Source organism: Littorina saxatilis, linkage group LG2 (genome assembly GCF_037325665.1).
Source record: "Littorina saxatilis isolate snail1 linkage group LG2, US_GU_Lsax_2.0, whole genome shotgun sequence".
NCBI lineage: Eukaryota > Metazoa > Mollusca > Gastropoda > Littorinimorpha > Littorinidae > Littorina > Littorina saxatilis.
In genome coordinates, this window is record NC_090246.1 from 65,803,312 (window position 1) to 65,828,196 (window position 24,885).

The 24,885-nt window shown below is 40.3% G+C and overlaps 1 protein-coding gene across 3 annotated transcripts in view; it reads right to left on the reverse strand.

The window, feature by feature from the left end:
- The window catches only part of LOC138959551 (intraflagellar transport protein 56-like), a 44,256-nt gene that overhangs the window by 11,027 nt on the left and 8,344 nt on the right, over positions 1–24,885 (reverse strand). For all 3 annotated transcript variants that reach the window (XM_070331072.1, XM_070331071.1, XM_070331074.1), the window contains exons 8-14: positions 24,233–24,307; positions 23,803–23,905; positions 20,960–21,069; positions 20,300–20,363; positions 19,083–19,171; positions 18,426–18,509; positions 17,673–17,742 (exon numbers count right to left, since the gene is read on the reverse strand). In XM_070331072.1, coding sequence (XP_070187173.1) covers positions 17,673–17,742; positions 18,426–18,509; positions 19,083–19,171; positions 20,300–20,363; positions 20,960–21,069; positions 23,803–23,905; positions 24,233–24,307 — 595 coding nt within the window. The remainder of the gene's footprint in view (positions 1–17,672; positions 17,743–18,425; positions 18,510–19,082; positions 19,172–20,299; positions 20,364–20,959; positions 21,070–23,802; positions 23,906–24,232; positions 24,308–24,885) is intronic.

Consider the following 24,885-nt stretch of genomic DNA (forward strand, 5'->3'; position numbering starts at 1 on the left):
TAACCATACACCATCAGGCCACATCAGGTGTTGATAGACTTAATAGTGTCCAAGAAATATCCAACATTAAAGTTTTCCGGACGGACGCCGGGACGGACGGACGGACGGACGGACGGACGGACGGATGACTCGGGTGAGTACATAGACTCACTTTTGCTTCGCATGTGAGTCAAAAACCAATTTACAAGTGCAGTGGAACCCCAATGTTAGACTTCATTTTAAGACCTTGTTTTCTCAGACTTTTTGCTCATAACCTCTGTAAAACAAGAGGCGAAGCCTTCACGGCTCACGTAAGAAATCGACATACAGTAACACAAACTCAATCACTCCGTCACACACACACACACACACACACACACACACAGTAAGCATAGGTGACACTGTGCAAGAAAGCGATACACTTGATCTAGATCTGAACGGCCGATTTCGAAGAAAAAATAGTCTCGGCCCGCTCAAAATAACAATGACCGAGACTTTCAGTAATTCCTTCGCGTGACGTCTAACCCTCTTACGTCATAATGTGACGTCTTCAAATGTTGTGACGTCTTCAAATGTTAACGTTTCTACCACAGACATCTATATATATACTAGAATGAATACCCGCTTCGCCGGGTAGCCGGCTTCGCCGGGAAGAAGTACTTAGAGCCGTACGCCGGCTTCGCCGGGTCCGAACAATGGACCCGCCAAGCTTAGGTCCCTCCCAGATTCATGGAATGGGAACAGCACGAAAATGATTCAGTGGCCATAATGCCATTCCTGACCATATCGAGTCCCATCCTTGTCGACGAATGTAACCGTGTTAATCACCTTTGGAGGCGAACTCCACTCAAACAGGACTGAGCAAGTTATGGCTTCTAAAAGGAAGGCCAGTACATAAATTTACACAAAAGCCGCCAGACCACATCACAAACAGAACTGAACAATGCACAGGTGTTGCTCACATAGAGACACACACACACACACACACACAAAAACACAGAGAAGCCGTATCTATAGAGAGATAGATGACAGTGTATTTTTCGCATGGCTATAAATTGATTCGACCTTTGCACTTTTACAGTGAGGATAATTTACGGGTCCAATTTACGTTCTGGACACTGCGTTGACCTTCTAAAAATAGTAACAGTAACAGAACGCCGGGAATATCCGAAGACGCTCCACTCACACTATAGTGCACCATTACGAAGGAAGGGAGGTAAACGCTGAAAACCTGGAGAATATGAGAAGATAAGGAAGAGTTACTTATAATGGTGAAATGAACACAAAAACCAAAATCGATTCAGCGCTGCGCGCTGAGAGCACGTGTTGAAATATCTCATCGATGATATTGTGTCCGGGGTGTAGCTGAATACGGTGTCCAAATTTGAAAAAGATCCACCGAGAACTTTGGCTTTGGTGTGTCGGTATGGGGGCCCGGGTAGCTGAGGTGGAACCAAAATAGCTGAGGTGGAACCAAAATCGGTTCAGCGCTGCGCGCTGAGAGCACGTGTTGAAATATCTCATCGATGAGGTTGTGTCCGGGGTCTCTCTGAATAACCCCACCAAATTTGAAGCAGATCCATCGAGAACTTTGGCCGTGCATGGCGAATACACAAATACACAAATACACAGACACACAGACACAAGTCGTATATATATATAGATACGACTTGTGTCTGTCTCAGTCTGTCTGTCTGTGTGTGTGTGTGTGTGTGCGCGATGCACGGCCAAAGTTCTCGATGGATCTGCTTCAAATTTGGTGGGCATATTCAGATACACCCGGGACAGGACACAACCTGGTCGATATTTCAACACATACTCTCAGCGCGCAGCGCTGAACCGATTTTGGTTCCACCTCAGCTACCCGGGCCCCCATACCGACACACCAAAGCCGCTAGACCACATCACAACGCCAAAGTTCTCGGTGGATCTTTTTCAAATTTGGACACCGTATTCAGCTACACCCCGGACACAATATCATCGATGAGATATTTCAACACGTGTTTTTGGTTTTTCTGTTCATTTCACCATTCCCAGTAACTCTTCCTTATCTTCTCCAGTGTTTTGCGTTTATCTCCCTTCCTTCGTGTGGCTTCAATCCATATCCCCGTTTCTACGTTACTATTTTTAGAATGTCACTGCGCTGTCCAGAACGCTTCCCTTGCACCCGTAAGTTGTTCTTACTGTCAAAGTGAAAAGGTCGAATCAATTTATAGCCACGCGAAAAATACACTGTCACCTATCTCTATATATTTATAGATATACATATATATATACGGCTTCTCTGTGTGTGTGTGTGTGTGTTTGTGTGTGTGTGTAAGCAACACCTGTGGATTATAGAGTTCTGTTTGTGATGGGGTCTAGCGGCTTTTGTCTGTCTGTATGTTCTGGCATTTGAGAAGCCACAACAGATAATATAGGGCTAAGAAATAAGTTCTAAAATTCTCAATCCCGTTTGACAGGACTTCGCCTTCAAAGGTGATTGTGGTGAACCGCCACGCTGTCTGTCTCTGTCTCGCGATTCACCCCGTTTATCTCCCTTCCTTCGTGTGGCTTCAATCCATATTCCTGTTTCTACGTTACTATTTTTAGAATGTCACTGCGCTGTCCAGAACGCTTCCCTTGCACCCGTAAGTTGTTCTTACTGTCAAAGTGAAAAGGTCGAATCAATTTATAGCCACGCGAAAAATACACTCACCTATCTCTATATATTTATAGATATAGATATCTATATATATATACGACTTGTGTCTGTGTGTCTGTGTGTCTGTGTATCTGTGTATTTGTGTATTTGTGTATTCGCCATGCACGGCCAAAGTTCTCGATGGATCTGCTTCAAATTTGGTGGGCTTATTCAGAGAGACCCCGGACACAACCTCATCGATGAGATATTTCAACACGTGCTCTCAGCGCGCAGCGCTGAACCGATTTTGGTTCCACCTCAGCTACCCGGGCCCCCATACCGACACACCAAAGCCGCTACACCACATCACAACGCCAAAGTTCTCGCTGGATCTTTTTCAAATTTGGACACCGTATTCAGCTACACCCCGGACACAATATCATCGATGAGATATTTCAACACGTGCTCTCAGCGCGCAGCGCTGAACTGATTTTGGTTTTTGTGTTCATTTCACCATTATAAGTAACTCTTCCTTATCTTCTCCAGTGTTTGGCGTTTATCTCCCTTCCTTCGTGTGGCTTTCCCGTTTGTAAGTTACTATTACTATTTTTAGAATGTCACTGCGCTGTCCACTGCGCTGTCCACAACGCTTCCCTTGCACCCGTAAGTTGTTCTTACTGTCAAAGTGAAAAGGTCGAATCAATTTATAGCCACGCGAAAAATACACTCTCACCTATCTCTATATATTTATAGATATAGATATACATATATATATATATGACTAAGTGCCAAAAGGTGCTCACAGAACAGAAGACGACTTTGTTTTACAATAAAAATGTTTCTAAAAACGTGTGTCTGCTGAAAATTGGTGTGTGTGTGGATGAATGTGCGAAGAGATAGTGGACATAATTTCGTGTGTCTGACTTGAACGGTTTTGAAGTTATCTTTGTTTAAAGTCAAAAATAACGCCAAAACCGGCCATCTGAAAAAGGACATCGTGATACCTCGTGTTTTGAATATGCCACAGAAAAATAACAAGAAGCACAAATGAATTGCATTTAGTTTGATTGAATGCCTGAAACATCGCTTTAGAGACCAAACGTCAAATCTAAATCTCGAGAGAATTTTTTTTTTTCGATAACCGAATTTTAAGGTGTCGCACGCAAGATGATTCGTCATCACGGCATACATTTTTCAATCGCAGATATTTACTAAATTTCTTTTTCAAAAACTCTGGAATTGATGTCGACACGTCAAGCGATAACGGTGTATCAAACTGCTGTCTTTCAAGTAATCCAGCAAAGACTGCAGAACTTTTGAACAGCATTTTTGAAAACGATTTGAAAATTTCGTCATATCTTGCGTGCGACAAAATGTTCGGTAATTAACGGTTATTTTCTTTTAAAAACAAAATTTACATGTACAAAGATCTACTTCATTTACGGAACCACGTGACACATTCTGTGTTCAAAATTTGTGAAGAAATCACGAACCACGATTGCGCTATCAAGTGTTGAAATTATGTCGTCAACATCTTTTCAGATCTTGCGTGCGACACCTTCTTGCGTTCAACATAAAATGTCACTACCTTATCGAGTTTAATGGGTAAAACTAACTATTTGTTGTCTTAGTTTAATCTTCTTAATTAAAAGCGTAATAAAACCGAACTTCTAAGATGAATTTTAATTGAGATTAGCGAAAGAGCGGGCACGCAAGTCGACCTTAAAGTAAAAGAATGATAACACGAGCGTTTGTCGTGTTGTCTTGCGTGCAACACATTGTCCAAAAAGGAAAATGTATATTTTTCTCAGACGTTTTTTAAGTTGAAACCTTGAAACTTCACACACATTTGGGGTTTAATCGCCCCCATGCATGGTAAAAGTCTTGTTGACCCTTGTCAGATTTCAAGGTCACGGCTGGGTCACATGTGGTTCAGAAAACGGATGAAACATATTTTTTCAGAGATTTTTGAAGCTAGAACCTTCAAACTTCAAACAACGCTTTTGCTTAATGATTGTTCAACATGGAGAATTCAAGGTTGATCCTTGAGAAATGTGAAGGTCATAGCAGGGTCTCGTGTGGGTAAAAAAAAAAACATAACCTTTTTCTCAGAGTTTTTCAAAGCAAGAACCTTGAAAGTTCACATTTTTGGGCTTAATAGCCTCCATACACGGTTAAAGTCTTGTTGACCTTTGTCGAATCTCAAGGTCACATGGGCAAATCAAAAACACGAAAATGCATCATTATCTCAGTTGTTTTTAAAGGGAGAGCCTTCAAACATCACACAACTCTCAACTCCGACTTAAAGAAGTTAAGGTAGATCCTTGTCACATGTCAAGGTCACAGAAAGGTCTCGTACGGGTAAAACAAACAAAACAAACAGATAATATTCATTTTTTCAGCTTTGTTGTTAGCTAGAATAGAGGCACGTGCCACCATTCCATTCAACGTGACTCATAGAAATGTATGATGTATGACGTAATTGCATTGTGTGTAATGACGCGGCTGCCTCTGCAGTTATTCCAGCCTTTGAAGAAATGGCGTTTTTCCTTGCTTGAACACATTTCTCCTTTTCTTGGATGTTTCAGGAGTTTGGGTGAGTTTGGTGTATATGGTTGAACACAATTTAAAATTTGCTTAAAAGTGTATGAAAACAAACCGTGGTAGCCAGTCTCATCTGTTGTGTCGACAATTTAATCTCTACTTACCTACCAGGTTTACCAGAAACATGCCCCTGTCTTGAATGTTTTATTCTTTGAAATCAAAGTTTATATTCTTTCATATAACTATTCAGTTGTCTTCACAATTGTTTAGTTTGTAAGCTTGTACCGTAAAATACCTTGTATACGCCCAATATCGAGTAAACGCCCACCCCCTATTTTTGGTCAAATTATGCGCACAGGGTACAGTACCTAGTAAACGCCCACCCCCCATTTTCGATCATTATCTTTTGGAGTTATAAACTTGTTGATAGACAATAAAGCAACACGATTTCCTTCGTGGTTTGCTTGCAGAATTCCGTGTGTGTGTGTGTGTGTGTGTGTGTGTGTGTGTGTGTGTGTGTGTGTGTGTGCGTGTGCGTGCGTGCGTGTGTGTGTGTGCGTGCGTGCGTGCGTGCGTCAGTGCGTGCGTGCGTGAGTGCGTGCGTGTGTGAGAGAATGAGAGCCAGAGGAACGTTTTGTGCAATAATGCATCGTTTGAACACTTCCTTGCCAAGTGAACAAAAACTTGTTGATCTAGCAAAGTAATTGCAACTGCAAAGGGTATAGTACCTAGTAAACGCCCACCCCAAACTTTTGGGCAAAATTGTTGCATAGGGGGGGGGGTGTGGGGGGGGGGGGGCGTATATACTAGGTAGTTTACAGTAGTTTTCTCTTTTGCTAACACAACGCACATGAGTATTCAGTCGATGTTTGAACATTTTCAGATTCATCATGTTTTAACCACCATGGCCAAAGCATCAATAAAGAAAAATGTGGAAAAATGCCGCAAATACAGAAACAAGATGGAACAGGACCCCAAGTGTCAAGAACAGATGAGGGAGAAGAACCGAAACCGGATGCAGAAAACCCGGCGAAAACCTCAAACTGTGGAACAGCTGGAACATACCCGAAAACTTGCAAGAGAGCGACAGCAGGTGTATGAGTAAGTGCCTTTACGTATTTTACAACTTTGCACAAAATGAATCCCGTGTGTGTGTAATATGAATCCTTTGCTAGACCCAGCAAGATTATCATATTTTTTGTGTGGGGGATGATTATTGAATAGAATGGTGATGGCAGTGTAAGACTACGTGACAGTCGCATTCGTGCAGTGAATGGCACTCCGCTGTGAGATCCCAGCTTTCCCATAGTTCCACTTTGGGTAGGTGTCAAGAAGTGGTGTTTGGTGCGAATAAAGAATTTCCCAACAAAAACCGTAATACAATCACAACAAGAATTCTCTTTAAACTTCACACTAGAATTTAGTGCACTTTGCATACACTAACCTTTACATTCCAGCTATGTATTCAAGCTTCAATAATATACAACATAGTAAATCATTTACCTTAAGAGACCCGTCTCTTGAAAGAGTGCTTGTTCCCCGAACAAGACCCACACGCGCTGACAACCTGCTCGGTTGAGAATGTTAAACGCTGTGCTACTTCCAAGTCAAGAATAACTATATCTTTCCAACTGGTAAACACTGATCAGTTTAAGTCAAGGATATTCCCTCGTGCAATACACGAAACCCGTGATAACCTTCTAACCTGTCCCTACACATCGCAATTCAATCTTTAGGGAGGTTAAAATCACGACGTGTTTCACAGCTCAAATATCCTACTCACGTTTCTTTTTCAGTGCAAAGAAAAGGCAGGAGCGACAAAGTGTTGCGGCCAAGGGGACAGCAAGGGAGAAGGTAGAGAAAAAACGAGAGGAATGGCGTCAGGCATCTCAAAACTACAGGGACGGGATAACCGCACAGAAGAAACGGCGTGTCAAAGAGAAAAGAATGTCCCATTTCTACAAAAAGAAGGAGGCGAAAATGGCTGCTGAAGTTGCCAAAGTCGAGAAGGCAGTCCAAGCTCAGGCGGCCTTTCAACAATCTGGCTGCCCATACCCTACACAGGGAGCTTACAAGAGGGCTGTCCGTCGAATGAAAGCAAAGTTCAAGACTCAGGGGGCGAAACTGGCTCATCTTTTTAAAGGTGTTGTCAAGTATTCAGACCCCAAGACAAGAAGAGCATTAAAAGTACTGAATGTGTCCTACTCCACCCCAGAGAAGACGCCAGACCCTGTTGAGACTCTGCGACATCATGTTGGCAGCCTCAGCAAGAAAAGAGACATAAACACGCTAAAGCACAAGAGGCGACTAGCCCAGGCTTTCAAAGACTGTGGCGAAATTGAAAAATTCGGGATCAACAAGAGATTTTCTCTTACCTTGGGGGAGCACAGTCCCTACAAGAGGCGGGGGACAGGGTTTTCAAACGGCCATCACAGACTTCTTCCACAAGAATTCCTGCCCTGATCCTTGTAAATCTACAAAGAAGCGGCAGCTGACCAAATCTGTGAAGGAGCTCCACAAAAAGTACACTGCAGAGACGGAGGCAACAGTTTCATTGAGGACATTTCACAGACACAAGCCAGCCAACGTTTCTTCTGTGAAGAAGTTAAAGTTTCGGCAGTGTCTGTGCGAAATATGTTTGAATCCCAAACTGAAACTGACCCGGCTTAACCGTTTCTTGTCAGAGAAGTGCGATAGTGTGAGAGATCTGTTAGATGAAAGTGTGTGTTTGTTTGAAGTATTTCCTGCTTTGATGTGTGTGGATCGAAAGTGTTGCAAATGTGGACCGGAGCGTGTGAGAGAAAGACTTGTGAAAGATTTGGGCAAAAACATGAAGAAACGTGTGAGTTGGAGTAAATGGGAGCAGGTGAAAAAAGGAAAGTCTTCACGGATGGAGAAAGTGCGAAAGGAAGGAACAGTTGAAGCGTGTTTGCATGAGTTGTTGCAGGAACTGGGTCCTTTGTGCAGGCATCTCTTCAATGCTGAGTGGCAGCGAAAGCAGCTGCAGTCTTTGAAGGCAAAGCTTCCTGAAGGGTGGGCTATTGTCACCTGTGACTTTGCTGCAAATTTCTTGTGCAAGTTCCAGGATGAACCACAAAGCGCCCACTGGGGTTATAGTCAGGTAACATTGTTCCCAGCTGTGGCTTTCTTTAAATGCCCAGGCTCTGACTGCCAGGAACTGAGGCGTGACACACTAATCTTCCTCAGTGATGATTTGAAACACGATGCCCATTTTGCACAGGCATGCGTGCAGCAGGTTCTGCAACACCTTTCTTCAGTTCTCCCTGATCTGAAGAAGGTTATCCTTGTCAGCGATGGCTGCTCTGCGCAGTTTAAAAGCAAACTGCCCTTCCTGTATCTGTCACATACGGTAGTGCCAGGATACAGTGACGTGTCCATTGAAAAAGTTTTTTTCGGTTCACGTCACGGTAAAAACGACAGTGATTGGTGTGGTGGTGCAGTAAAGCGCTCAGTTACCCAGGACATTGTGGCTGGCAGAGTGACGGTCACCAACGCGCGGGATATGTTCCGTTACTGTTGCAAGACATTGTCACAGTCTCCTTCCACTGACGGTCTGTGTGGGCACAAATCACAAAAGTTTTTCCTCATTGAGGAACACCAGATTAGCAGAAAAATGAAGTCTGCATTCTTGTTGACTGTTCAAGGGACACACAAACTACACCATCTGCGGGCCATGGCACCAGGCGTGCTTGCAACAAGACAGTTGTCTTGCTTTTGTGAGCATTGCATGGCTGGAGAGTACGATGATTGCCTGTCCTCTGACCATGTTGATCAGTGGAAGATTGTGAAGATGAAGAACCCTGGCCCAGGTTCTTTTCTTCTAGAAATGAATCCCACCCTGCCTCATGAAAAAGGTGATGAGACACTTGTCACTTCAAGTTCAGAGGACGAGTCAGACGAAGAATCTCATGTCATACCAGATTCTGACTCTGAGGAGGAAAGTGCAATCATTTCCTCGTCTGAATCAGACTTGGGTGTGGAAGAGGAGTGTGTGATTGTGAAAGCTGAAAGCATGAGTGTGGAAGAAGAAAGCGATCAAGTGGTGGAAGAAGAAAGTGATGGAGTGGAAGACACATGTGCTGGGCTCGAAGAGCATGAAGACAACAAAACATTATTCAGAAAACTCAGCACTGAGCTCACTTCATGCGCTAGCTTTTCGGAGGTTCAGGAAAAGGCAAGATTCTGGCAGCAACACGCTGAGGATATCAAAATTCCCGATTCTTCCAATGAGAACCCCGCACTTGGTTGCAGAATTGACAGTCAAGCAGCCACTCTTCTGCCATCGGACTTGCAGGGGAGATGTTTCCCACTATCTGTGTATGGAGATGGGAACTGCTTTTTTCGTGCATTGAGTTTACTACTTTATGGCACTCAAGATCACCATCAGGAGATGAGAGTTCGAGTTGTCATGGCCATGGCTTTGAACCCAAAGCTCTTTCTTGATGGGAACAACTGGCGCCGTGAATTTCACAATGTTACTGGTGAAGAAAACATTAAAGTAGCTGTCATGACTTCTGCTGAACCAGCGTCTTCATCCCCCTTTGATGATGAAGTTATGGCTATGCGCCAAAATGGCACCTACGCTGGTTTGTGGGAGTTTTTTTGCTGCTTCCCATGTCTTGAAGCGTCCCATCCAATCCGTGTTTCCACCTCTGGGATGGGACATTTACAGACTTCATTGTCACCGAATAATCAAAGCACCTTGCTGCAAGAGCAGTTCAAAGTTAATCATCATGTGGACATCTCTTCGGGATGTCATCAACGAAGAACACTGGACCCCAAACCACTTTGTTCCACTTGTCCCCCGGTTTCAGTAACCTGTTACACCAAAACATGTAAATGACAAAGAGCTCTGGGCTGAATTTAGATAATACTACAGAGCTTGCTGTGTCGTACCAGATTTACAAAAGTTGCTTTTTACAGTTAAGTTTTGACTAAATGTTTTAACATTGACGGGGAATCGCTTATAAGGGTGTGTGTTAGTGTTTAAGTGGACGTCGTTGTGTTTCTGACTGTCATGTGCATGTGCGAATGTGTGTATGTGTGTGTGTGTGTGTGTGTGTGTGTGTGTGTGTGTGTGTGTGTGTAAATATGACATGGTTAGAGACATCGGGTATTCTCTTTTTGCTGGCATAAAGTCGGAATTTCGTTTTGTGTTGTCGTTCTTATGTTCGACATGTTTGCGTAATAAATACAATGTTAAAATTGCAATTTATCATCAATGTGAAACCAGAGTGTGTACTATTTATGCATTGACATCGTTTAAATGAAATTGTTCTGACACTTCATGTAGAGTAGAATGACAAAAAATAAGTTAATGTGTGTATGTGTTAATAAATATAAATCAGATAAATCGGGTATTCTCTTTTTGCTGGCACAAAGTCTGAATTTCGTTGTGTGTTGTCATTCTAATGTTTGACATGTTTGCTTAATAAATACAAATTCACATTGCAAATTGTAATTAATGTGGAAGCAAAGGGTGTAATATTTATGTATTGACTTCGTTTAAATGAAATTGTTCGGACACTGCATGCAGAATGGAAGGACAAAAATTGAGTTATTGTGTGTGTAAATATGACTTGTTTAGATACGTTCAGCATTCTATTCTTGCTGGCATAAAGTCGGAATTTTGTTGTGTGTTGTCGTTCTTATGTGTGACATTTTTCGCAATAAATACAAAGTCACATTGCAAACTATCATTAATGTGAAACCAGAGTGTGTATCATGTATGCATTGACATCGTTTAAATGAGATTGTTCGGACACTGCATGTAGCATGGAACGACAAAACATAAGTCATGTCATATTTCAGATATCAGTACATTTACAAATGGACAACACCAGCAAACATGAACCAAGTCTGGTCGACCTTAGTCAAATGTCAAGGTCAAAGTGGCGTTATGGTTTGGGTAAAAAAAAAGGAAATTGTATTGAACTTCAATTTATATAAAACCAAAGTCTGGTTGATCTGTTTTAAGATTTAAGGTCAAATCTTTTATTTAAGGTCAAATCAAATAGAAATTTGTTGATGCTTAAATCTTTGAAACTTCCAACAGGTTTGAGGTTTGACAACTTCTGGACTTTGAAATCTGGTATGGTTGATCCTGGTAATATTAATTGGTCAAAACATCAAGATCAACAATTATAAAATAAGCACTTTCACCAATGTCAAGTGAGCAATAGCAGCAAACGTGAGTCTTATAAAGATTATCACTTTTTGTGTGACCTCAACTTGACCCCTCTGAATGCTCTCAATCATGGAAATTGACCACACTTTGATTATAACCAAACAACATCAAAACTTTGGAATGTGTGAAGTTTCAAAGGTGTTGCTTAAAAGGCGTTCGTGAAAATGACAATTGTATGTGTCTGACTTCAATGCGACCCCGCTGCGACCTTGCCGTTTGATTTTATCAACCAGACTTTCATCATGTGTGAATGACTTCAAACACTATAAAACTAGTTGAAGAAATTGACAATTTTTCAAAGTTTAAGCCAGATGGCACTGCTGTGACCTTGAAATTTGACAAACATTAACCAGGCGGTCACCTTTTTTAGAAAATATCCTTAAAGGATCTTTAACCTTACTGTGACCTTGGAATTTGATGAGGTTTAATTTAACTTGCGTAGTGTGCCAAGTTTCAAGGCCCTAGCTTCAAAAACATATGAGAAAACCTCATTGAAAAAAATGTATATGTTTGACCTCAACGCGACCCTGCTGTGACCTTGACTTTTTCAACCAGACTTTAATCGTGTGTGAACATTATACACTAGAACTGTGTGTATTTTCAAAGCTCGTGCTATAAACGCGCTGAATAAATTGAAAATATTCCACATTTGGACCAGATGTGACTCCGCTGTGACCTTGAACTTTGACAAAGATTAACAAGCAGGTCACTTTTAATGAGGTTTTATAAAAATGCTGAAAGTATGTGAAGTATGTAAAGTCTAACTGATCTAGTATTAAAACATGTAAGACGTGACAACGACAATTTTCCAGTTTGCAAAGGAAATTTAACCTCGCTGTGACCTTGAAATTCAATGTTGTTTAATGTGATGTGCACCATACCTGGAGGTCATTATACTTTGGTTGTGTGCCAAGTTTCAAAGCCCTAGCTTTAAAAACGTGCGAGATAACCTTAATGCTATGACTCAGTGCCGTTTTGAATGATATAACGAACAAAATTATCGTTATTTGTAAAATCATTTGGGTAAATTTATCTTTTCTTTTCGTAATTGGGTTCCAGCATCTGTTGTCTTAACAAAAATCACAATATCAGTCGTGTTTGTCAACTTTTATTTTTTAGCCCCTTTGTCCGCTTTTCGTGCGCACCTTTTGGCACTTAGTCATATACGGTTTCTCTGTGTGTGTGTGTGTGTGTGTTTGTGTGTGTGTGTGGGAAAAAACCTGTGTATTGTAGAGTTCTGTTTGTGATGTGGTCTAGCGGCTTTTGTCTGTCTGTATGTTCTGGCATTTGAGAAGCCACAACAGATCACGGTCCCTTCACTTGGCACTGAGACAACAACTTGAGAATATGCTCTGCTGTAGCTATTTTTAACCATGCGCGCGCGCCAGCGATCACGCCGGCTTGCACAGCGCCGAGAAAATTCCAGAACCTTCCCTCTTTGTCTTTGTTGGGAAGCCGTCTGTCTGTCTATGCTGCATGTGAAAATGCGCTCTTTTCACTACAGTGTCAAAGAACAGTGCCTATCCGATATTCTTTCATTTGAACGGATTTCGTCCATCAAACATATTAACATTGCAATCAACAAGTGAATATACACAGAAAAGTGTTGTTTTGTGCTGAAATAACGACTACAATTACAAGTGTCTGTGTGGTTCTGTGTTGTGCTGGTCCGGTGTGTGCTAGGAGGAAGTGAGTTTGTGTGGGCCAATGGACGGTTAATCGCAGACAGCTCTAGGAATGCATGGATACTGAGCTATTCTCGCACAGCGTTTGTCTTTGTGCTGTGGGTAGGCTGTGTGGCACTGTCTAGGGCGGTACGCACGCAGGAGGGGAAGGAGAGTGGGGGGAAGGGAAATGGAAGGGAGAGGGTCGGTGTAAAAATAACACATTCCCTGCTAACTCAAAATGCGTTAGTTCTCCACCGTGAGATAATATAGGGCTAAGAAATAAGCTCTAAAATTCTCAATCCCGTTTGACAGGACTTCGCCTGCAAAGGTGATTGTGATGAACCGCCACGCTGTCTGTCTCTGTCTCGCGATTCACCCCGGCGAAGCCGGGTATTCCTCTAGTACATATATATACGGCTTCTCTGTGTGTGTGTGTGTGTTTGTGTGTGCCACGCTGTCTGTCTCTGTCTCGCGATTCACCCCGGCGAAGCCAGGTATTCCTCTAGTACATACATACACATGCACGCACGCACGCACGCACGCACAGACAGACAAAAGTTAGCATCGCATAGGCTACACTTACGTGAGCCAATGACCCCTATTTTAAGACTCCCTCCTTTTTAAGACCCGATTTTCTCAGGTTTTTTTTAGGACTTACAAAGGGGGTTCCACTGCAACTTTCTGTTCAACTTTACTTGCATCTTCGCAGGAAAGGTCAAATAGGGATCTGCTATTACCAAGGCCCATGGATTTCTCCTAAAGCTTATGCTATCCCTCACTGCTAAGCTACTATTATCATAGATTAAACTCTGCCTTCTACTCCTGAGTTCATTCAGCATCTTCTCTCAGTAATATGAATAACATTTATATGAACAAACATGACATCTATTATCCATCATCTGCTCTGAATCACAGCAGTACTGGTTCCATGTAACATGCCAGCAGGACAGTTTCTATGTATCTTTTTTTTTTTTTTTTTTTTTTTTTTTTTTTTTTTTTGTTTGGTTTTAACAGTGTTTTTTTTATTTTATTTTATTTTTTTTTTTTTTTTTTTTTTTTTTTTTTTTTTTTTTTTTCATTGTGGGGCTTTTAATAAAAAAATTCAAGCATCCGTCAATAACGTATCAACATTCATCCTTCAATATTTACACAATGCTGAAATATCTCAACGCTAATTCATATCCTAACATCACATTTATATCAATAGGCCTACCATATCTGTACTTACTGATACACATTTTTGAAATGAGCAAAATATGATTAATAATTTTGTTTGTGGGGGTTTGCACTTCTGGAGAATAACCAAACAATACATCTTTTTCTGTTAATATAATATTTTCTCCCGTATTAACAAATATACATCTTCTAACACTTTCCCAAAACAATTTCATTTTGCTACATTTCCAAAAGAAGTGTTCAATATAATCCATTTCATTACAAAGACTACATAAACTATTTTCTTTTAACTTCATTTTATGCAATAAAATATTTGTTGGATAAATATTATGTAAAATTTTCCATTGGAGTAACTTTAATCTTTCTTCGCTTGTACATGCACTTGCCAGGACCCAATACTTTTCGTCAATGGAAATGTTATATTTGTGGGACCAAAATTTTACAGAGCAGGGTTCACTGGCTTTGGATTGCGTTAATATCGCACGAAATTTCTTCGGGGAAGGGTTATTTAGCACGCCCTGAAAACAGGTCGCAGGAGGCTCGTCACCCGCGTCTTCTTTAACTGTGTTGTCTCGCAGTGCTCGCGCGCAGAGGGCCGTGTGCAAAGCGTTGTACTCAAACAGCCTTGTGGCACTATATCCGACAATGGCACAAATATGTTCAAATGACACAATATTTTCGTCTATCCATACATCACGTACACAATTCACACCGGCTTCAATCCATTTATCAAAACACAACACATTCTTTCTAAAAATAATATCTGCATTATTCCACAAACATTGATCAAAAATACTTTCTTTTTGAACAGGAAATAAATATCTGTTCTCAATCCATATTTTTAAAACTTGTTGCCAAAATTTTGATTTAACTCTGGTCAGACCAATAAACTGTTTCGGTTTGGCAGTTGATTTAAAGCAACACAGCTGGCTTCCAAGAACCTCAAAATAATGTCTTGGAATCAATTGCCAATTTGCAAAATCTGTTTGTTGTAACCTGGCTGCCCAGCATAACAAAAAGGATGTCTGCATATCATGCATATTTATCATGTTAATACCGCCTATTTCTATTTTATTACATACAACTGTTCGTTTCACCTTTTCAAAAGCTTTACTATTTGAGTACTTCCGTTTCCACAAAAATTTAAAAAGGATAGTATTTAATCTATTAAGCACTTTTGTCGGTGCAGAGAGTGCCTGCAAAACATATACAAACTGGGATATCAAAAAAGTTTTAATTATACACAATTTACCACTAATGCTTAAATTCCGTTTTGACCACATTCCAACAATTCTTTCAATTCTATCAAACCGTACTGACCAATTCTCTTCAATGTCAGAAGCACCGATATCGTTTCTAAATATTATACCCAAAATTTTTAACTGTTTTTTCCATCTTATATTACAGTATTGCTCAAGACTGTTCTTCATGGATCCTAGCCACATTGCCTCTGTTTTATTTTCATTCAGATGTAAATTTGAAATACATGAAAACTGCTTTACTATTAACAGTACTTGTTGGAGATCGTGTTTATCTTTAAGGAACATTGTTACGTCGTCTGCATACATTGCCAATTTTAAAATATATTCCAAATTGGTTTTTGAATGAAATGACGGGAATTTTAAGCCTTTTATATTTGGGTCACTGCGTATCTTAATGGCTAAAAGTTCTAGGCCAAGGACAAAGGCCATCGGTGAAAAATTACATCCCTGACGAATTCCGGTTAATACGTCGAATTCCTCAGAGATCCATCCCATGTAATTGATGCAACTTGTGGTATTATTCGTTAACATTTTTACGGAATTCAAAAAGTTATCACCGAAACCAAATTTTCTAAATGCCCAATACATATAATCTTTGGAAATTGAGTCAAAAGCACGTGAAAAGTCAAGGGCAAGTAAAATGCCTGGTTCATTTTTCTGATTCATAAAATCTGTTACGTCATCAATCAATCGAATAACATCGCTTGATTGTCTCCCTTTAATAAAACCGACTTGATCTTCTGAAATAATATCAGTAATGACAGATGCAAGACGAATTGCTAAACACTTTGCAAATATTTTATAGTCAGTATTTGTTAGCGAAATTGGTCTCCAATTAATTAGGCTGTCCCGTGGTAAATCTTTTCCTTTGTGGAGTAAGGAAATAACTGCTCTTTTTTGTGTAGTCGACATCTCACCGACTTGAAAGGATGTTTGTAAAGAATTGAAAACCATCGTCTTTAGGCTCGGCCAAAAAAACTTCACGAAACTAGCTGTAAGCCCGTCCAAACCTGGCGATGATCCGTTCCTCAATAACTGTAATGCTCTGCCAATTTCGTCAATAGTAAATTCACGGTCCATGTCAACTTTCTGTTCTTGTGTTAACTGTGGAATATTTAATCCATCAACTTCACGTTCAGCTTTATTTTCGTCAAAATCAATATTTTTTCCAAATACATCGTGGTAAAATTTTGTTTGCTCTTTCATTATTTCTTCTTGTGATGTAATCATATTCCCGGAATCATCCATTAATTTGTCCATTATCTTAACGTTTGCTCTTATCTTTTCAAGATTCAGGAAGTAGCGAGTGTTTTTCTCACCCTGTTCAATAAATCTTTCTCGCGATCTTACTTGTGCACTCTTTGCTTCTTGAATATTGAATATTTCAAGTTTGTGCTTTAAATTTTCTCTTTGTGTTAACAAATCCTGATTTTTTGTATCAATTGACAATTTCTTATCTGTTTCGTTAAGTTGCTTTTGCAACATAGATTTATTATCATTGTTTTGCTTATGTTTATTTTTACTAAATCGTATGCAGAATTCCCTTATCTGAATTTTACAGAAATCCCATTTGTCGTGGGGGTTGTCCAGGTATTCCTCTAGTACATACATACACATGCACGCACGCACGCACGCACGCACAGACAGACAAAAGTTAGCATCGCATAGGCTACACTTACGTGAGCCAATGACCCCCCTTTTAAGACTCCCTCCTTTTTAAGACCCGATTTTCTCAGGTTTTTTTTAGGACTTACAAAGGGGGTTCCACTGCAACTTTCTGTTCAACTTGACTTGCATCTTCGCAGGAAAGGTCAAATAGGGATCTGCTATTACCAAGGCCCATGGATTTCTCCTAAAGCTTATGCTATCCCTCACTGCTAAGCTACTATTATCATAGATCAAACTCTGCCTTCTACTCCTGAGTTCATTCAGCATCTTCTCTCTGTAATATGAATAACACCTATATGAACAAACATGACATCTATTATCCATCATCTGCTCTGAATCACAGCAGTACTGGTTCCATGTAACATGCCAGCAGGACAGTTTCTATGTATCTTTGATCCCTCTGAGAATCAATTAACCTTTTTTCTATAGCGAAGATCCTTTTATAATTTCCTTTTGAATTAATCCGGGATAAATGATGGCAAGAAATGAACGCCATTAAATTAAAAAGCCAAGAAACTTGCATAAATTGGAGAATCAAGACTCACATGCTCTGGCAAGCCAGCTCAAGTAGGTGTAGTCACTCTTCAGTTTGTCGCTCTGGATCAGCAGTGCCACCTGTGACATGACAATAAAACACAATGTAGATAACTGACACATGACACATTCAGGTGCATAATTGTACACAGAGAAAAAAGAGGGACTGACAGAAGGACAAAGGACTGTGTGGATGAGGAGATCTTTTGCAATACTTGTACATGTACGTCTCTGATGATTGAAGCTGATCCTTTTGACTGCTGTTATATACATATTACATACACATTTATGTCATCACCAAGAATATTCCCTGCTCGAGTACCCATATGCAGATCCCAGAACGCCCGAAAATGCCTGCCATACTAATTACTGTGCTTATCTTGTTCAGTTTTTACTGGCTTCCTGGCAAAAACTTGCTGTGGTTACTTTGCTAGATAAAGTTTGAATTTGGCAGAGTTACTTCCCATGTCACGGGAGGCAAAAGATTTATTTGCAACTAGCTGATTGCCTCCCATGAAGATCATTTTCTTGGTTTGTATGTTTTGACTTTTTTTTATCTGGTCTTATTATTATTTCTGCAGTAGTCAAGAGTTGATTCTTGGCTTTGTTCAATGCCACACAAACTTAGCACCATGCAGCAACAGAAAATGATTTCAACAGCGCATAAGTAGTCACTGGGTTCTTGAAAATATATCCAAGCAGTCAAACATCAGTACTTGCTGCACATGTCCAAACATATATACAAACAAATGCTGGCATCTAACCTCTTCAGATTCCTTGAAGTTGCCCACAGCAGCCTTTGCTTGTGCGTAGTTGAAGTTGAAATTGTCATCATTGTAGAAGTAACTCTGAAACATTCACAACATTATTTTACTACAGTTGCACAGTTTGCCTGTATGACCATACACTTATAAAACCATAACGAATGTACTTCACTGAGGCTTGACGAAGAGGCCACAGCTTGCCTTGTTAAATTTGTTCCCCTTTAAAATACATACATACACATAAAAGAAACCTGACAAAATGTAAATGTAATCAATGGTGTTTGGAGAAGATCGAGGTTCCAGCACGCCTGCGTAAATTTTGTTCGAACACAAAACAACACCCAATTTCAAAGTCAGCAACTGCCTCCAAATGAAGACTTTCTTGTGTGGACATTCTGCAAGGAGTCTGTAACCTTGACACCCTTTTAAAACCATTCAACCTCCTTCGATTTTACATCTTTACATGTGTCAGATTCTGTACATCTAAATAATCGGATTTGGGTTTCAGTCGCAGCATACAACAAAAACAACACTTCCACTCTACCAGGGGAAAAATGCACAGCAGAATAAGAAGACTTTAACTTTACCAGAAAGAAAACACGGGACAGAGGAGACTGTCATTCTCTCATATTCAAATGTATGAGAGATCAAACTGACCTTGATAGAGTTGAGGTAGATGAGAACATCCTCAAACTGTTTCAACAAGAAGAAACAGGATGCCATACACTGTCGCCCAGGGATAGTGTCTGCAAACACACAAGAAACAAGATTAGTTGCACATCGTTTTGACTTGCATGATCTAAACTCCAAACACATCATTCATTACATGCACATTAATAATATTTTTTTAAATTTTTTTTAAAGCTTTTGAAAAAAGTCACCTTACTCCTGTAAGACAAGAACAAAGATAAATGACACAGGAACAACAGCAACATGTCTAGGTTAATACATTTCACACCTTCCTCTTCCTCAGAACAAAACAAGTCGCGTAAGGCGAAATTACTACATTTAGTCAAGCTGTCGAACACACGGAATGAAACTGAACGCACTGTATTTTTTCACCAAGACAGTACAGCTTTGTCAATCCCCGCGTTGAAGGAAATCGCTCACCTTCCACGTGCAAAACGTAGTGATATTGACACGCCAGATTAGCGCGGTGGCGTATTGTGCTAAGCAGGAAAGCGCGCTTTTCTGTATTGTTAACTTTCTGAGCTTGTTTTGAATACAACCTATCATATCTATATGTTTTTGGAATCAGGAAATGATAAAGAATAAGATGAAATCATTTTTGGATCGATTTCTTAAATTTTAATCGTAAGACTAATTAATTTATTTTCGTTAATTGTGATCACATTTTAAGAGTAAACATGACATATGTATATATTTTTAGATTCAGAATGTGATGAAGAATACGATGCAATCAATTTTAAATCTGTTTGCAAAAAAATCGATTTTAATGACAACTTTAATTAGCAAACTCATTAATTAATTTTTAAGCCTCCAAGCTGAAATGCAATACCAAAGTCCGGGCTTCGTCGAAGATTACTTGACCAAAATTTCAACCAATTTGGTTGAAAAATGAGAGCGTGACAGTGCCGCCTCAACTTTCACGAAAAGCCGGATATGACGTCATCAAAGACATTTATCAAAAAAATGAAAAAAACGTCTGGAGATACCATACTCAGGATCTCTCATGTCAAGTTTCATGAAGATCGGTCCAGTAGTTTTCTCTGAATCGCTCTACACACACACACAGACACACACACATACACCACGACCCTCGTCTCGATTCCCCCCTCTACGTTAAAACATTTAGTCAAAACTTGACTAAATGTAAAAATATGAATAAGAAATACTTTGAAAGTTCAACTTACCACATTCACTGGCTGAGCCACCAACTAACTGGAAGTACTGCTGGGCAATTTTCAAATGCTCTCGCTGAAAACAGAAAATTAGTATGACTTTTTTTTTAAACTGAAACAAACAAGAGCATCTCAAATGAAAGAGTCAACAGACGACTTGAACAGCTTTATATCCCTTTATCATTTTGTTGCATGCTTCAGTTAAATAAGACAGAAAAATTAATTGCCCCTGAAAGTAATGTCGTTAGAGCTGTACGTCACTTCTGGTAAAACTATACCTAACAATTCTGTTGTGGATGAATACTATCCCATCAACATAAGGATAACTTTCAAACAGTTGGAGTTTTCACTCTCCAAATAGGCACGGCACATCAAGTGATCAAATACAGCTCCATGTTTTAATCTGCAGAAGACAACAGACGTGCAGGCAGTCAGAAACTTTCTATCATTCACTGATAAGATCTCCCTCCGCAAACTAACAGGCCATCAGAAACCCGCCATGATTTTTTGATAAACTCCCCTTGTCAGTTTGCTTTCTTCTATGTTCGTGGGGTGAAACTCCCCACATACACCTGTGTTTTTTGCAGTGGTATTTTACGTGTATGACCGTTTTGATCCCGCCATTTAGGCATCTATTTGTTGATCTTCATTGGTAAGAAAACCAGCACTCACAGATCCCTGCTCCTGGCCCAAAGAAGCGTTGACAACACCCTTCAGGATGTACTCCTGTGGTGTGGTGGGCTCCAGGTCCTTGATCAGGTTGTAGGCCTCCGGGATATCATCTGCACACAACAGAATGATGCTGCATCCACCACAATATACTTCAACCAGTAATGTCACACGCATTCCTTCTTTGCCACTACTAAAGCAAACGTGTGCAAGATTGTATGTTACACGCTTTGATGCCGAAATCAATTATTTTGATCATGCATTTATTTCTGAACATGTTTACTTTCACATACATTCAGTCACTACCTTTGTTTGTTTGTTTATTTGTTGCTTAACGTCCAGCCGACTACGCAGAGCCATATCAGGACGAGGAAGGGGGGGATGAAGGGGGCCACTTGTCAAGCGATTCCTGTTTACAAATGCACTAACCCATTACTTGTGTCCCAGCAGGCTTTAGTAAAACTAAATTAATACCTACTGGAAGATTACCAGTTTCCAGTATGTTAAAATAGGCTTAACCTATCTACTGCTGGACTTACATCAGAACACTAACAGATTAAACTATACATGAATCGCGAGACAAGCGGCAAGAGAAGAGATTTTTGGAAAAAATACAGGTGAATGAGCAAGAAGGCAGAAAAAAGAAAAGAATTCATGAAGAAAAAGAGAGCATGACAGGAAAGAGGAACCAAAAATCTACCTAACAGCAAACTAGAAAGCTCCTGCGGTTCCAAAAACAGGAGGGGCCTTTAATTTCATAACCGCAGTGCCCCACTGCGGGAGTCACTACCTTAAACACTTATGTTTTCAGTATTCATTTCAAGTGATCACGAACGTAGAAAAATGGGTATCAAAGTGTTGTTACATTTTGTTGTGCATTCTGAATAGTGCACGTTTTATCTGTGTACTTCGTGTTTGACGGAAAAAGAATAACACCAACCCCGTTCTCCTGCATATAACTGAAAGCCACATCTTCTTCTTCATTCAATTTCTGTTTTCAAAAGCTTCGTCAACTTTCCACTTACACGACAAGCTCCCTTTACCAAGCTTCAATTAAGAACCCTGAATACGAAAGGTCAAAACAAAACCATAGGTACTACTTTCACTATCGTCGTCTGCAACGAAAACCGAAAATGGCGAAACGTACACAGAGGACAAAATTTCAAAGAAAAGATCGAACCTTACACCCGTCACTCGGAAAAGTTGCATAGATAGTTCCGTGCGGATCTCACCACGTATCAAAGTACATCCGATGCTCAGGACCTACAGATAGGTGACGCTTTGGCGATTGAGGCTTCGTCTTCAGCTCTAACACGCACGCAGACAGTCAGGCAGGTCTAATCTGCACCAGCTGTGTTGGAAGGTTTTGATTTAGAAACACTCGATCGAATGTTACTTTGACGAGATAAACAAACCAAAAGTCAAAAGTGTGCCCCAAATTCGGAAAATATTCTTTCAAAACGGCACTGTAAAAAACCATCAACATCACTGTGAGAAAATAAACAATATAAACACAACCAGTTCCCCTGTCGAACATTTCGGGTGGACTTTCCCAGGACCTGACCTACAAAAATCCTCCGTGTTCGTTCGCGCTTTGCATTCAATCTGTGTTAGTGCGCGTGTGTGTTTGTGTGCTTTGCTTTCGTTGGTATGTGCTGTTTGGTTCAAAATAAGTTTATCTTTTTTCATTGAAAGATTCAGAAACGTTGGTTGATACTTTGTTGAATGCATTCAACCAGAAAAGACACGAAACGCATTGAATCTATTTTCTGCGCGCATGCGTGTGTAGGGTATGTGTAAAAGGGCAATTGTGTTTTTACAGTCTTGTTTTGTGCCTGTTATTTCGTCCCCAAAAACTCATTGCTGTCTTTCTATGCCTATGCTGTGAGACATAATCGCTATTACGAGTTAGTCGTGTACCATATTCAACCCTGGAACTGGCATCTAACAAGTATCTTTGATTACATGCAGCTGATTGATCTCTGGGGCTTTGAAAATGCTTGAAATCTACTAATCTGAACAATCTTGTGTTTGTAAACCATAACTTTAAACTGGTATACCATGAGATTTGCAAACAAGCAGGAAGAAATAACTGACCAAGATCAATACTAGCCGAGAGCAGTAAAAAAAAAAAAAAGGAGAGCAAACGCTCGATCGAGTCACTTTCGCAGTTCTGAATATTATATGAGGCATCAGATGGACAGGAAGAAATTGCTATTCACAACACAATGAGTCACGTTCACATAAAATTTGAGCCCGGTCACTTTTATAGTTTCCGAGAAAAGCCCAACGTTAAGTTGTGTGTTGCCGAACAGAAAAGGCTAGTTATCTCCCTTGTTTTTCTGATAACGTTCGTAAAAGGCTACAGATGTAAATACTTTGATGTAAAGAATAATCCTACAAAGTTTCAATCACATCCGATGAACTTTGTCAAAGATATAAAATGTCTAATTTTTCCTTTGACGCTGACCTGTGACCTTGAAAAAGGTCAAAGGTCAACGAAACCATCGTTAAAGTGTAGAGGTCATTGGAGGTCACGACTAAACAAAATATGAGCCCGATCGCTTTGATAGTTTCCGAGAAAAGTCCAACGTTAAGGTGGTGTCTACGGACGGCCGGCCGGACAGACTAACACTGACCGATTACATAGAGTCACTTTTTCTCAAGTGACTCAAAAAAGCATTTATACTTATAACCTTCTAAAAACAAGAAGTGTTCCAGCACAGCAACATTTTCATGCAATTTTCTAAGCAGGACTTCGTTAGTGCTTTTGACAGGAGAATCCTTCACACACACACAGTGTCCTCTTACCCTGAACACAATCAGGCAACACAAAGCAGACTAACCTTGCTTTAAGTAGTAGATGACAAGGTTGAGTCGGGCCTCTGGCAGGACATCAATCAAGGGAGGTAACACTTGCAATGCACCCTCTCCACTTCGGAAAACACACTGAAAGAAACCACTTCAACAATTAGTTTTTGGCTTCGAGGTAAGTATATGAAGGAAAGATGAATTCGCTGTATGGCGGAGGGGGGGGTGGACTGATTTTGAGATTGTTTGTGGGTGAAACAGTCTCACGACATGCGCTGCTAAAGGCACAAAAACTAGGAGATTACCCTGACAGCATAAAAATGAGAAACATTCATCATAAGTTTTGAATCCTCTATTTCTACTTACACAGTGGAACACCCCACCCTCTTCTAATACCTGATTTTCTCACATATTTGGCATTCCTAATAGGGAGTTTCACTGTATCCTGAAAAAGGGCCTACTCACCAGGTTATGTTTGATGAGATCTTGAGCAAACTGGAATGACTGTGATGACATCTCTTGCAGGGCCTTCAGCTCAGCCTGTCAAGAAGACAGAAGAACAATTCTGAGCTCAGGCATATATATATTTTTATATTTTATATGTATATATATATCTATACATTTTGAAGAATGTAACTTTACGTCTGTATGTGACGTACGATCGGATGTTCCATTGTTGTGTTATAACTATAGACGCTTGGTCTGTGCACCTTGAAGAAGGCCTGCGGGTCGAAAATTTGGATTTAAAAAGATGCGACATTCTGGCTTGGTTTTGGACTTTTTATTGTGTTGTTTAAATAAGCTTTTTTAAGTTTTACGTTTAAAAGGTTTTCCAGCCTTCATTGTGTGGAGTGGTGCAGAGGAAAAAGAGTTTCTTGAATTCTGTATATACATCTATCTATATATATATATATACGACTTGTGTCTGTCTGTGTGTCTGTGTCTGTGTGTGTGTGTGTGTGTTCGCGATGCACGGCCAAAGTTCTCGATGGATCTGCTTCAAATTTGGTGGGCATATTCAAGTAGACCCCGGACACAACCTGGTCGATGAGAATTTTCAACACGTGCTCTCAGCGCGCAGCGCTGAACTGATTTTGGTTTTTCTGTTCATCTTCCCA